The sequence below is a fragment of the Bubalus kerabau genome, chromosome 12 (genome assembly GCF_029407905.1).
Source record: "Bubalus kerabau isolate K-KA32 ecotype Philippines breed swamp buffalo chromosome 12, PCC_UOA_SB_1v2, whole genome shotgun sequence".
Lineage (NCBI taxonomy): Eukaryota > Metazoa > Chordata > Mammalia > Artiodactyla > Bovidae > Bubalus > Bubalus kerabau.
Genome location: NC_073635.1, coordinates 21,043,620 through 21,058,047, shown reverse-complemented (window position 1 = coordinate 21,058,047; position 14,428 = coordinate 21,043,620). Strand labels below are relative to the sequence as shown.

Sequence of the window (14,428 nt, the reverse complement as noted above, 5' to 3'; positions counted from 1 at the left end):
GTAGTCTTCATTTTTTGCATTTAAGTTATTAATCCATTTCAAGTTAATTTTTCTGTATGATTCTGAGGTAAGAGTCAATGTTGTTTTTCACACGGATATCCAATTTTTCCAGGTCATATGTTGAAAAGATTATCTTTTCTCTCATTGAGTTGTCTTGACACCACTGAAAAAAACAACTGGCTACATAAATGTCGGTCCACTTCTGTTCTCTCTATTTGGTTCCATTTAACTATCTCTCTATCCTGTACCAATGCCATACTTTCTTATCTGTTGTAGTTTTACAGTCAGTCTTGAAATCAGGTTGTATAAATTTTCCAACTTGTTCTTCTTTTTCAAAATTGTTTTGACTACTACAGATTCTCTGCACAGTTTTATAAATTCTAGAATCAGCTTATCGATTTTTACCAAAAAAAAAAAGCCTGAGAGGCACTGCATTATATCTACAGATGACTTTGGAGAAGATGGACATCTTAACAATACTGAGTCTTCCAACTCATGAACATGGTATCTCTCTCTATTTATTTAATTCTTTTATTTCTCTTTGCAATGTTTTACATTGTTCAGTGTACTGGTCTTACATATATTATGCTACCTTTATCCCTACAACCTCATGATCTTTTAATGTTACAAATGGCATGCTTTTATTCCACTGTCCAATTGTTCACTGCTAATATACAGAAACAGAATTGATTTTTGTATATTGACCTTATATCCTGGGAACTTGTTTATTGGTTCCAGTGATTTTGTTTTTGGTAAATTCTTTTGAGCTTTTTATATACATGACCCATACTGTTGATGTAAAAAGACAATTCACTATTTACTTTCTAAGCTGTATACCTTTAATTTTGTTCTTATCTTATCAAAACTGCTAGGACGTCCACTACATTGGTGAGTAGACGTGGAGAGGACTGACATCCTTATCTTGTACCAATCTTAGGGAAAAAGTGTGTTCAGTCTTTCACAATGAAGTATGATATTAGCTTAGGTTTATCATGGATGTCCTTTAAAAGAATGAGGAGGTTCCTTTCTATCTCTAATTTGCTGAGAATTTATATAATGACTGAATTTTGTTAAGGGTTTTTCCTGCATCTATTGAGATGATCATACAGTTTTTTTGTTATGCATAAATATGGTGAATCATACTGATTGATTTTCTAACGTTCAACCAACTCTGCATTCCTATGATAAACCTCCTTGATTATAACGTACTGTCATTTTTACACAGTTAATATGCTATATTTTAAAAGTATGTTTCAGTCTATGATCATAAAGAATACTAAATTGTAGTTTTCTTTTTGCCACTCTGATTTCATAAAATTAGTTGGGAAATATGCCTTTCTCATTTAATTTCTAAAATAATCTCAGTATCATTATTTCTTTGAGTATTATTTTTTCCTTCAAGTATGGTAGAATTCACCTAATGAAGCCAGGTGGGCCTAGAGTTTTTTTTTCTAAGAAGTTTTTAAACTGCAAATTTATTTTGAATTAAACATTCCCTGGACAAGAAGATCACTAAGAAATATCCAACTTGAATACCCCAAAAAAGCTATACAAGGACCAAGTGCATAAACTACCACTTAATTTTAAAATTTACCTATTTTGATAAGCAAAGTGGTTTAAAAATTCATTAAATTCATGAAGGCCACAGATTACCCACGATTATGAAAAATACCACAACATGTTCTGTCAGTTCAGTTCAGTCACTCAGTTGTGTCTGACTCTTTGGGACCCCATGGACTGCAGCACACCAAGCCTCCCTGTCCATCACCAACTCCTGGAGCTTATTCAAACTCATGTCCCTCGAGTTAGTGATACCATCCAACCATCTCATCCTCTGTCGTCCCCTTCTCCCGCCTTCAATCTTTCCCAGCATCAGGGTCTTTTTCAATGAGTCAGTTCTTTGCATCAGGTGATCAAAGTATTGGAGCTTCAGCTTCAGCGTCAGTCCCTCCAATGAGTATTCAGGACTGATTTCCTTTAGGATGGACTGGCTGTATCTCCTTATAGTCCAAGGGACTCTCAAGAGTCTTCTCCAATATCACAGTTCAAAAGCATCAATTCTTCGGTGCCCAGCCTTCTTTATAGTCCAACACTCACATCCATACATGACTTCTGGAAAAACCATAGCTTTGACTAGACAGACACTTGTTGGCAAAGTAATGTTTCTGCTTTTTAATATGCTCTCTAGGTTGATCACGGATTTCCTTCCAAGGAGCAAGAGTCTTTTAATTTCATGGCTTCAGTCACCATCTGCAGTGATTTTGGAGCCCCCCCAAATAAAGTCTGTCACTGTTTCCATTGTTTTCCCATCTATTTGCCATGAAGTGATTGGACTGAATGCCATGATCTTAGTTTACTAAGAAACTTTCTCACTCTCCTCTTTCACTTTCATCAAGAGGCTCTTTAGTTCTTCTTTACTTTCTGCCACAAGGGTGGTGTCATCTGCATATCTGAGGTTATTGATATTTCTCCCAGCAATCTTGATTCCATCTTGTACTTTATCCAGCCCGGCATTTTGCCTGATGTACTCTGTATATTAAATTAAATAAGCAGGGTGACAATATGCAGCCTTGATGTACTCCTTTCCTGATTTGGAACCAGTCTGTTGTTCCATGTCCATTTCTAACTGTTGCTTCTTGACCTGCATACAGATTTCTCAGGAGGCAGGTCAGGTGGTCTGGTATTCCCATCTCTTGAAGAATTTTCCACAGTTTGTTGTGATCCATGCAGTCAAAGGCTTTGGCATAGTCAATAAAACAGAAATAGATGTTTTTCTGGAACTCTCTTGCTTTTTCAATGATTCAACAGATGTTGGCAATTTGATCTCTGGTTCCTTTGCCTTTTCTAAAACCAGCTTGAACATCTGGAAGTTCATGGTTCACATATTGCTGAAGCCTGGCTTGGAGCATTTTGAGCATTACTTTGCTAACACGTGAGATGAGTACAATTGTGCGGTAGTTGCAACATTCTTTGGCATTGCCTTTCTTTGGGATGGGGATGAAAACTGAACTTTTCCAGCCCTGTGGCCACTGCTGAGTTTCCCAAATTTGCTGGCATATTGAGTGCAGCACTTTCACAGCATTATCCTTCAGGATTTGAAATAGCTCAACTGGAATTCCATCACCTCCACTAGCTTTGTTTGTAGTGATGTTTCCTAAGGACCACTTGACTTCGCATTCCAAGGTGTCTGGCTCTAGGTGAGTGATCACACCATCGTGGTTATCTGGGTCATGGAGATCTTTTTTGTATAGTTCTTCTGTGTATTCTTGCCACCTCTTCTTATTATCTTCAGCTTCTATTCTACTGTATCCTAAACTTAATATTTGCAAGAGTTTGTGAGTTAGATAACATGTAGATATGCTGGAAAGGTTTCTTTCCCTAATGTGTCTGGTGCCTGTAAAACTGGTCTTGAACATCTGGAAAGACTGGGTTTACAAAATAAAGATGGAATAAAAAGGAGTCCACAATCAAATAACATGTTCAGCAATTGGGTAATCGGTTCTCAAACTTGAATTTCCCTGATGTATTGTTGAACAAACTGCCTGGAGCACATTTTCACATCTACTTTCTGAATGTTTTCCACAACTGAGAAACTCATATGGTCCCTTTTTTTTTCTCTTGCCTCCTGGGAATAGAAACTTGGCAATGGTGCTTGGGGTATTTTAATCAGGTACGTTTTCCTGGCTCTTCCTGTTAATCATATCTGACAACGCAGCGCAGCTTTTGCTTGCAATATGAAACAGAGCATTACACTCAAGACGAAGTTCATAACCCTTTATTAGTCCTTTCCCCTGTCAACTCTCCACTGAATGGGAGCTTTTTTGGCAAGAAACATTTTGAGCCCCAGAGCTAGCAGAGACACATCATTTCCTTCACTAATAAAGTGAACAGTGCTAACTAAAGCCACCACCATCACCATTCAGGATACAAGCAACTGGGGCTGGGTTTATCCAGTGGAGAGAAGGCAAGGGGTGAAGGTTCTCATAAACCTAGCAGGCTTAAGTGTTAGTTGCTCAGTTCATGTCTGACTTTTTGCAACTCATGACTGTTGCTCACCAGGCTCCTCTGTCAGCAGAATTCTCCAGGCAAGAATACTGGAGTGGATTGCAATTCCCTCCTCCAGGGGATCTTCCCAACTCAGGGACTGAACCCAGGTTTCCTGCATTGCAGGCAGATTCTTTACTGTCTGAGCCACCGGGCAAGTCGGACACAACTGGGCCACTAACACCTTCATTTTCAGACATTTTTATTATTGTCTGATTATCCCCATTCTCCTACTTAAACCACTTGACTATATATTCATCAATGGACCATCAAACAAGTGTGTACTGGTCATTTACTACATGTGTGCATGCACGCTCAGTTGCTCAGTTGTGTCAGACTCTTTGTCATCCCATGGACTGCAGCCTTCCAAGCTCCTCTGTACATGGAATTCTCCAGGCAAGAATCCTGGAATGAGTTGCCATGTCCTTCTCTAACAGATCTGCCCAACCCAGGGATTGAACCCAGGTCTCCTGAACTGCAGACAGATTCTTTACCATCTGAGCCACCTGGGAAGTCCCACTTACTGTATACCTAGTACTTAAACATTAGGAAAGAATTTAAAATCTCTAGTTAGAAGCGTTAATGATACTAACATTTACTGTGCACCCAGCACTCTCTGGGCACTGATTTACTTGTATTATTTCATTGAATTCCTGAAGTATCTCTTTGTGGTAGAAACTATTAATTGCAATACTTAAATAATGTTCACATGCTGGTCATTAGAGATCTCAACACTCTAAAGCTAAGAGAAGGAAAGCTTCATTTTATGCCTTAGAACAATTTTGCAGGATACTAATTATAATGTAAAGCAGAATATGAGGAGTAGTCTTAACCCTTCAAACCCTTCATCTGGCGTGTCACGGATGCTGAAAAGTTTGAATGATTTGCTCAAAACTATGTAGCAAATACTTTTAAAATTTTTCTTGTAGGCCATCAGATCCTGCAATCAGATCACCAGGTTTTTCCTAAAGAAATTCTTTCCCTGAGATTTAAAGCAAACATAACAAAATATTAAGAGTGGTTGATTATTGGGGTTGGGGACAAACATTATTTGTAGTTTTTTACTCTGAGTTTTCCATTATTTTTAAATTTTTCAATCAAAAAAATTGCTTCACCTGACCATGTATTTTCGTTTTCAAAGCAGATATATCATCAACTTTTATACTGTGCATCCCTGCAAAACCCAGTTTTCACTTCCCTTACACTCTACTGCTGTTGCCCTAACTTGTCATTTGTCTCCATCAGAGTCAAAGCAAAGTAAGAAAAAGGCCAGTATTTTACTTATGACTATCCCTAGAGCCTGGCTCTAGTGCTTAATATATGCTTCTTAGTAGGTGCTCAATAAATGTTTCCTGAATCAATAAAGGCATAGATTTTATGCAAGTTTTACAAATGGAAACCCAAGGCAAAAGGCAGCTGAGGGACTTACGCAAAGTCACAGCCTCGTTCAAAGAACTGAACTAAAGCCCGAGCCTCGTGAACCCTGGACCTGCAGGAGACAGGCCACCATATTTCACTGGTCCAAACTTTGCAGACTGAACAAGCAGTGCAGTAGAGGAAGAATACTGACAAACGGAAGGGAATCTGAACCAGAACTTTCCCTACAACCCACACAAATAAGCATCACCTTCCGTGGGCCTTCCAGCTGCTGTGTTCTCAGACAGACTGGCTAGCCATAAGCCTGACTTCACAGGCCACATGCTATACCTTTCTCCTCTGTCACGTGTCGAAGTAACTTCTCAAGTTCAGGAAGTTTCAGCAACAAGATGCAATCCGGGAACATGTCATCCATCACAACTTGATCCAGGGGCTGAAACTTCCCCTGAAAAGACTGTCAGTCAGTCAGGAGGCAAGCACTCCAGTTAACAGACTCATACATTATAAAAACAAGAGAAAAAGATTCATAATTTCATAGCTGGAACTTTAAACTAGGTTCTAAGCCATTTGTTCCACCTAAGAACTCCCTCTATGGGGACAAGCTCCAGAACTGACTCTCAGCTCTCTTTAGAAAGCTCTTGGAAGCACTGGGGATCCATTGACAAGTGGCAAGAAAGGCTTCAATTTAAATATTCTCTTTTTCCTAGATAGTAAGAATAATCCACAGGCTTCCCAAGTCTCACTGTCTTCAGATTCCTAGCTTACTCTATTTTCTTCTGTGATCACCCAAAGTGTTAAATATTTAACTACTTTAAAACAATGATTTACTTATATATAAGTAATGAACTATGCAGTCATGACATAATCATTTCATAATAAACTAATGTTTCATTCTCCTTTTCTTTACCATGTATACACAAAAAGGTTCTGAAATAAGAAGTTTGTTTGAACATAAAGTCAGTAACAGCTGGGAGAGCTAGACAGAAGAATTATTTTTTACTGATCTTAAAATAAATTGTATATTTAAAAAAAAAATAGGTCACCATTTCAAAAGTGAATGAAAGTGAAAGTGCTAGTCACTTAACTGTGTCCGACTCTTTGTGACCCCCATGACCGTCATCCACCAGCTCCTCTGTCCATGGAATTCCCCAGGCAAGAATATTGGAGTGGGTTGCCATTTCCTTCTCCAGGGGATCTTCCTGACCCAGGGATCGAACCCGGATCTCTTGCACTGCAGGCAGTTTCTTTACCGTCTGAGCCACCAGGAAGTCCCAAGTGAAAGTGTTAGTTGGTCAGTGGTATTTTTCTTAATTAAATAGAGAAAGATAACATCTAAAATATAGGGGAGGAATATCTGGGTGCCTCATGGGCTATTTCAAGGGGTACTTAAAGTATTTGAGAAGAGACAGCAAAACAGTTTACAATGAATGCCAACCACCACCACGAGCTTCATTCTGCATCTGCCAACCTGAGCCAGTCACAGCACCCCCAGAGCCTCCCAGAGGGCCACGGTGAGGATTAATTCACCAGCCAAGTCAGGTTCTTAATGGGAAAGAGGGGAACAGTCCCCCTAAATGGGGGGAAGGCCTTTAAAGGTGCATCAGCTCAGGCACTGAGGCTGGTCGGTGGCTTCCTCCCTGCTGGAACACCAGGAGTGGAAGCCCCCTGGAGTTGCCATCTTCTTCCCTGAACACTTCCAGGGCCTTCCTGGGGGTGACTAGAACCATTTCTGCTCCTCAGATACACATGGCTTACCAGCCTCACTGCTCTCATGCCCTAAAATTATACTGGTTATCACAGCAGCCTCCAGATAAGGGGAAACAAAACGTCACTAAACCACACTAGAGAACAGAGTGAAGATACAGGAGAGGGGGAGAATATGAGAAAACAAGAAAGCACAATTTCGAATTTTAAGTCAGTTTCATTACTCAGTGTTTATCGCAATTAAATGGATATAAATACAAAACAGGAGTTTTGGAAAATGAGTCTAAGTACTCAGTGAGAAGCCATCAGCTCTTAAACTACCGGCAAACACGCTGAGTGCAAAAATAAGATGTGGCTAAGTGTTTAAATAACACTATTCCTTGATGTTATTTCGAAGGTTTTCAAGCTGTGGTTGGAGGCCCCTGGGAGTCTCCAGAACCTTTGCAGGGGGTCCACAAACTTCAAACTACTTTCATAATAATGCTATTATGCTGTCTGCATTTTCACTGTGTTGACATTTGCACTGATGATTCCAATGCAAAGGTGGGAAAACTGCTGGCTTTTCAGCACCAGTCAAGGCGGTGCCGGCGAACTGTCCGGTGGTCACCGCATTCTTCACTGCCACGGACGAGCAGTTATAAAAATGTCAGTTTACTTAAGGATTTCCTGGAACAAGCAGCAGAACAATTACTTTTATTTAAATCTTGACCCTGAGTGCAAGTCGGTTCAATGTTCTGTGTGATGAAAGTGAAGCGTGGCTAAAGCACTTCTGCTGTCGCTGAGGCTCAAGGAAACACACTGTGTAACTGTCTGAGTTGTGAGCAGAGCTAGCTGCCCTTTACTCAGATTTTCACCTGAAAACATCACTACGGACTGTTGTTATCCAGACTTGAGTATTTGACAGAACATAAATGCAGTGAATCTGTCACTTAAAGGGAAAGACTGACAGTATTGTAGCCAATGAAAAAATTTGAACTTTAAAACAAAAATTAGAATTGCAGAGAATTTGTATCTGTCACTATGACATGCTTCCCAGCATTCAAAGAGTTTTCTAAAGAGATCACTCAGTTCAGTTCAGTCGCTCAGTCGTGCCCGACTCTTTGCGACCCCATGGACTGCAGCACACCAGGCCCCTCTGTCCATCACCAACTCCCGGAGTTTACTCAAATTCATGTCCATTGAGTCGGTGACGCCATCCAACCATGTCATCCTGTCATCCCCTTCTCCTCCTGCCTTCAATCTTTCCCAGCATCAGGGTCTTTTCCAATGAGTCAGTTCTTTGCATCAGGTGGCCAAAGGACTGGAGCTTCAGCTTCAACTTCAGTCCTTCCAATGAACATTCAGGACTGATTTAATTCAGGATGGACTGGTTGGATCTCCTTGCTATCCAAGGGACTCTCAAGAGTCTTGGTACATATACACAATGGAGTATTATTCAGCCATTAAAAAGAATACATTTGAATCAGTTCTAATGAGGTGGATGAAACTGGAGCCTATTATACAGAGTGAAGTAAGCCAGAAAGAAAAACACCAATACAGTATACTAACACATATATATGGAATTTAGAAAGATGGTAACAATAACCCTGTGTACGAGACAGCAAAAGAGACACTGATGTATAGAACAGTCTTATGGACTCTGTGGGAGAGGGAGAGGGTGGGAAGATTTGGGAGAATGGCATTGAAACATGTAAATATCATGTATGAAATGAGTTGCCAGTCCAGGTTCGATGCACGATACTGGATGCTTGGGGCTGGTGCACTGGGACGACCCAGAGGGATGGAATGGGGAGGGAGGAGGGAGGAGGGTTCAGGATGGGGAACACATGTATACCTGTGGCGGATTCATTTTGATATTTGGCAAATCTAATACAGTTATGTAAAGTTTAAAAATAAAATAAAATTAAAAAAAAAAAAAAAAAAAGAGTCTTCTCCAACACCACAGTTCAAAAGCATCAATTCTTCAGTGCTCTGCTTTCTTTATAGTCCAACTCTCACATCCATACATGACTACTGGGAAAACCATGGCTTTGACTAGATGGACCTTTGTCGGCAAAGTAATGTCTCTGCTTTTTAATACACTGTCTAGGTTGGTCATAGCTTTTTTCCCAAGGAGCAAGCATCTTTTAATTTCATGGCTGCAGTCACCATCTGCAGTGATTTTGGAGCCCCAAAAAACAGTCCATCACTGTTTCCCCATCTATTTGCCATGAAGGGATGGGAACAGTTGCCACGGTCTTAGTTTTTTGAACGCTGAGTTTTAAGCTAGTTTTTTCACTCTCCTCTTTCACTTTTGTCAAGAGACTCTCCAGTTCCGCCAGTAATATTAAATTAACAAAGGCGTGTGTGTGTGCACACGTGCGTGTGTTCTGCTGACATATGGAAGACCTGAAAAATTCAGTGAGACAGTATTTTCCAAATGGGCTTATGACTTTTATTTTCAAAATAAATAAATAAATAAGGCCATTTTTAAATTTCTCAGTCTTAATTTCTAATGTAGTCAATGAAACTGTACTGTCAGTGACTCAGTTGTGTCTGACTCTTTGTGACCCCATAAACTATAGCCCACCAGAGCGTTCTGTCCTTGGAATTCTCCAGGCAAGAATATTGTAGCGGGTTGCTAATCCTTTTCCAGGGGGTCTTCCCAACCCAGGGATTGAACCTGGGTCTCCAGCACTGCAGGCGGATTCTTTACCATCTGAGCCCCCTGGGAAGCCCAATGTAGTCAATATTGATAGATAAGACACACAGGAACAAAAAGTTCTTTGGGATCCTTAATAATTGTCAAGTGTAAAGGTATCCTGGGACCAAAGTATTTCAGAACCTCTGTTTGGAACTATTACTATTAATAAACTCTGTCTTTATATTACAAAGGTAAATTTTATTGTCTGGGATTCCTTAAGTCTCGGCTATAGCTTCCCCATTAATGAGCTTTTTGCTGGATACACACTCCAGTGTACCTATTTCACAGTCTTTCACAAAGAAGAAAATGAAAGACAATAAATCTACTTTCTGCTCTTAAGGATTGAGGTCTTAAACATCTGCACTGTATTTCAGAACGAATGAGGTTTTCGTTGTGAGGCTCTGTCAAACACAGAAGGGAGGTAACAGAGGGTGAGGCGGTCCTCGGGAGTCTCTGGTGAGCCAGTCCCTGGCCACGGTGCGGTCCTCAGGCCTGCCGACCAGTGCTCCAGTCTACACGGGCACACACGAGGCAGCTGTACTACTCCGACCAAGTTACACTCACCTGTGGGCAATCTGCGCTGCGTCCACTGTACGGAGAGAGAGGAGGTTAAACAAACAAAACCAATCTATGCTATTTCCCCACTGTCAGTGTCTCAACCTGGGAAACTCACCTCTTTATCGGCCTTTATAAGGTAGTGGAGAAGCAGAAACAGAGGGTCCATAGGTGTGGCGAAGTGAAGAAGACCTCCTATAGATTAAAAAGAGAATTCAATGTTCTGGAAAGACAATTGAGTCATTTCATCTTAATCCTAATGTGGAAACCATCCACTGAAAAATATATGTGAAATTCAAATTCAGAAACTCCCCCTATTCAGGCCCAAGAATCTTTCAAAGGTAGAATGTGGTCCCTGAGGTTCTACTCCAAAGAGCTTCAAACACTGGTGTAGAGAGGGGAGCTAAGACACTGAACTGGATCTTCAACTTTCCACTTCTTCTTCAGAAATCATTTTTAACAGAGGCCCTCCTCTCCCCACCTCCCATTCCGCCCCCCCACCAAAATAGCAGGATTGGGGGAAGAGAGACAGAATGTGAACCAGGCAAATATTAGGAAACCAGTGTAAGTCCATCTACAGAGCTGCAGTAAAATGTAATTTCCTGTGCTTTTGTGGATGAAGCCATGGGAAAGCAGTATTAGTCTCTCTGTACATGGCTCCTTCTATGTGCTCTGGGCTCACGGTCAATGACTCAAAGCTCAGAGGTTGTTACCCACCCCAGATCCTAACCATCCCCCAAAGAAAAAATGCAGGTAGGTAGGCATCTAACAAGACTGAGCATAGGAAACTGGGATCTCTGCAGTTAGATGAGTGATGCTCACCAGACTGAAAGGAAAAAAGGCAAATCAAACTAACTAGGCCTCCTGGACCTTACTTTTCTTTAGTCTATCACATCCCCTCCAAAGATCCCAGAATCCTTCCATGGAAGTGACACAGAAGAGCAATAAACAATTCATTTATCTCCATACTTACTGATTTGGTTTCAGTAAACATGTACTGATTTTTATTCTCTAACACTGCAACCCAACTATACAGCCAAGAAATTCTAACCCTAAGTTATATACGTGAATACATTTCATAGTATGTTTAAAGAAAAAAATTAAGGACATAATTTTATATGATGACCCTGCTGCTGCTAAGTCACTTCAGTCGTGTCTGACTCTGTGCGACCCCATACACGGCAGCCCACCAGGCTCCCCTGTCCCTGGGATTCTCCAGGCAAGAACACTGGAGTGGGTTGCCATTTCCTTCTCCAATGCATGAAAGTGAAAACTGAAAGTGAAGTCGCTCAGTCGTGTCCGACTCCTAGCGACCCCATGGACTGCAGCCTACCAGGCTCCTCCGTCCATGGGATTTTCCAGGCAAGAGTACTAGTTAATGATTTTTTTTTTAAGTAGAAGGAAGTTTATGAAAACAATCTATCAGAAGCTCTAAGCCCAGTTTATATGAGACATCTATTATATTCAGAAATTAGAAACAGGTTTCTCAATCTGAAAACAATATCCTAGTGGCTATTCTTAAAAACAGCTCCTTCTTCAAGGTTATGTTTAAAAAGAAGACTATGAAAAAAAACAGGTACCTTTGTTGAGAACCAAAAACTAAAAAAAAAAAAAAACCAACAAAGTCTATTAAAAAAACAGCAGGTACCAACTCAGACAGTTCAGAAGAGGTGATCAGTCACTGCCTCTGAGTGTTTTCCAGTTTCATATGGATGTTACTGTGTCTATGCAGCTAAACCCAAAGGCAAGTATATTACACCAGAAGCTGGAACTCTCATGTATTATCAAATGAAAAACAATAAAAGGGAACAATAAAAAGGAATGTACACTTGGCACCTACCACAGTATACCATTGCCTTTTCACACCTGAAAACCACTTCAAATGTTCTCATGCACACAGGTATATGAAATTCACAGCCAGCAATAAACCCTTCTTCTGATGCCTTACAAGAAAGGTCAAGAGGCCTTTCAACCTTAGCACTAGGTGGCGGCTTAGACACTCGACAGAAAGAAGGGGCTTAGGAAGCAACGGAAACAAGATAAAGGAACAGCGGGAACTGAGATGGCCTCAACCACCCCAGGACAGCCCCCTCCCCACCCAAGCAACAGAAAAAATGAGACAGCAGGAACTGAGATGGCCTCAACCACCCCAGGACACTCCCCCCCCACACACCCCTGGCACCCCAGAACTGTCAGGGCTACATTTGGTATCCTGTCTCCTTCAGAGTCCACAATGACCCAAAACAAAGGAAAACGGAGAGAAACTGGGTGTTGGGTGTGTGTGTTGGGGGGTAGGGTGAAAGTGAGAGTCATTCAGTCTTGTCTGACTCTTTGTGACCCCTTGGACTATACAGTCCATAGAATTCTCCAGGCCAGAATACTGAAGTGGGTAGTCTTTCCTTTCTCCGGGGATCTTCCCAAACCAGGGATTGAACCCAGGTCTCCCGCATTGCAGGCGGATTCTTTACCAGCTGAGCCACAAGGGAAGCCCAGGGGATAGGGAGGGTGGGGGGCTGCAAAGGTAATTTATATGACAAAGCATTCAAAAATATCTTTGTTCTATTCTATTCTACTTTATCGATAGAAGCTATATCAGTATCCATTTGCAATGGAAATAAGATGTTAAAAAACTTGAAGAATCTCAAAAGTGGCTAAAAGAAGAGCAAAGAGTTTCAGTCAACTGTTCAGTGTGTTCTCCATCAAAAGTCATCTTACTTCTGACTCAGGGTGTGACAGTGTTTTAGGAGAAAAAAATCAGAGTTATTATTAATAGCTAAAAATTTCCTGCCACCTACCTAAGACACAAAATTGGTGATCTAAACTTGTTCAAACCATCTTTCCTTTCTCCTTGATCAAACCCTGCTCTGATGCCAGCAACAAAAAAACAACTCTGGACTAGACTCCAAGCCAGGCGGACTGACTCAGACTTCCATGCATGAAGGATGGCAAAGTCAGTGTATGTGTTTAGTTAATGGAAATATATACACTAGTCACTTACCTGATTGAACTGATTCATTTATAAACCAAGAATGGTTTTTTTCCTTGAAAACTTTTATTTCAAACAGCTGCGGTAGACACATGTTGAACAAGTAAATGGTTCCTTCCCCTGTTAAGACAAATCTGTTTTTTATTTGTTAAGTTTTCACACACACATACACACACTCAAAAGACTAATAGTTCTGAGGAATGTTCCTAATATGAACATAAACATACATATACAGTCTATACAAAGTTACTCCAAGGAAAGCTTGTAGCTATTACACACAAATGCTTGTTTCCCAGCTCTGTAATCCTCACTGAACTTAGACCAATAAATACAAAAGGACAAATAATTTATCTTAACGGCTCCAAAGCCTCTCATTGAGTCCTCTATCACTCCTAAGCCACCCAAACCCAAATGGCTCCGCCAGATGAACTGAGCTGGCCTGTCGGGGGTTGCAGCCTCCCACACCGAGGGACGAGACGGGGTCCGCACACCCTAGAGGGGTGGCCCCCGGGAGGAAGGCCAGGGCCCACGACCGCAGCACACTTTTGGCCGTGAGGAGTGAGGAGAGCCGCGCCCAACTAGATGAAAATCTCCCTTTCCTCAGTCCCCAAGAAAAGGACCAGTAGAAGGGGTGAGGACTGCACACATCTGCGTGCATCCGAATGAATCCCTTCAATGCAGGAATTTCCTTCCAAACACAGCACAGTCGGGGCCCTGCATTAGAATCTATCTCAACCACATCTGGGCGCGTGCCCCTGGGGAAGCGCAGCCACCCTTTCTGTGCCTGTTTCCACGCCTGTAACGTGGGAGCAATACTCAACTGCCTCACCAGAGATTTTTTTTAAGGATTAAAAAGAGAATATGGACATGTAAAGCTCCTAGCACAGCACATAAGTTAGTGCTCAGCAAAGGTTAGCCTTTATCTTTCCATAGTCAGTAAAGCAAAGTGTTGTCCATGGACATTCAGAATTTTCCAGGAAGCCTGGCTTTTATTTGTATTTTACCTTTGTTAAATGCTTTACTGGCTAAGACATCTCTTGCAAAAACACTTCACACCTCATCTTACATTTATGCATACT

General features: G+C 41.2%; 1 protein-coding gene across 3 annotated transcripts in view; it reads right to left on the bottom strand.

The window, feature by feature from the left end:
* Positions 1-14,428, bottom strand: part of RNASEH2B (ribonuclease H2 subunit B) — a 77,143-nt gene that overhangs the window by 38,036 nt on the left and 24,679 nt on the right. For 2 of the 3 annotated variants that reach the window (XM_055542211.1, XM_055542210.1), the window contains exons 3-5: positions 13,362-13,469; positions 10,482-10,558; positions 5,752-5,875 (exon numbers count right to left, since the gene is read on the bottom strand). In XM_055542211.1, the coding sequence (XP_055398186.1) occupies positions 5,752-5,875; positions 10,482-10,558; positions 13,362-13,469 (309 nt within the window). The remainder of the gene's footprint in view (positions 1-5,751; positions 5,876-10,481; positions 10,559-13,361; positions 13,470-14,428) is intronic. The other variant, XM_055542209.1, reaches the window with a different exon arrangement.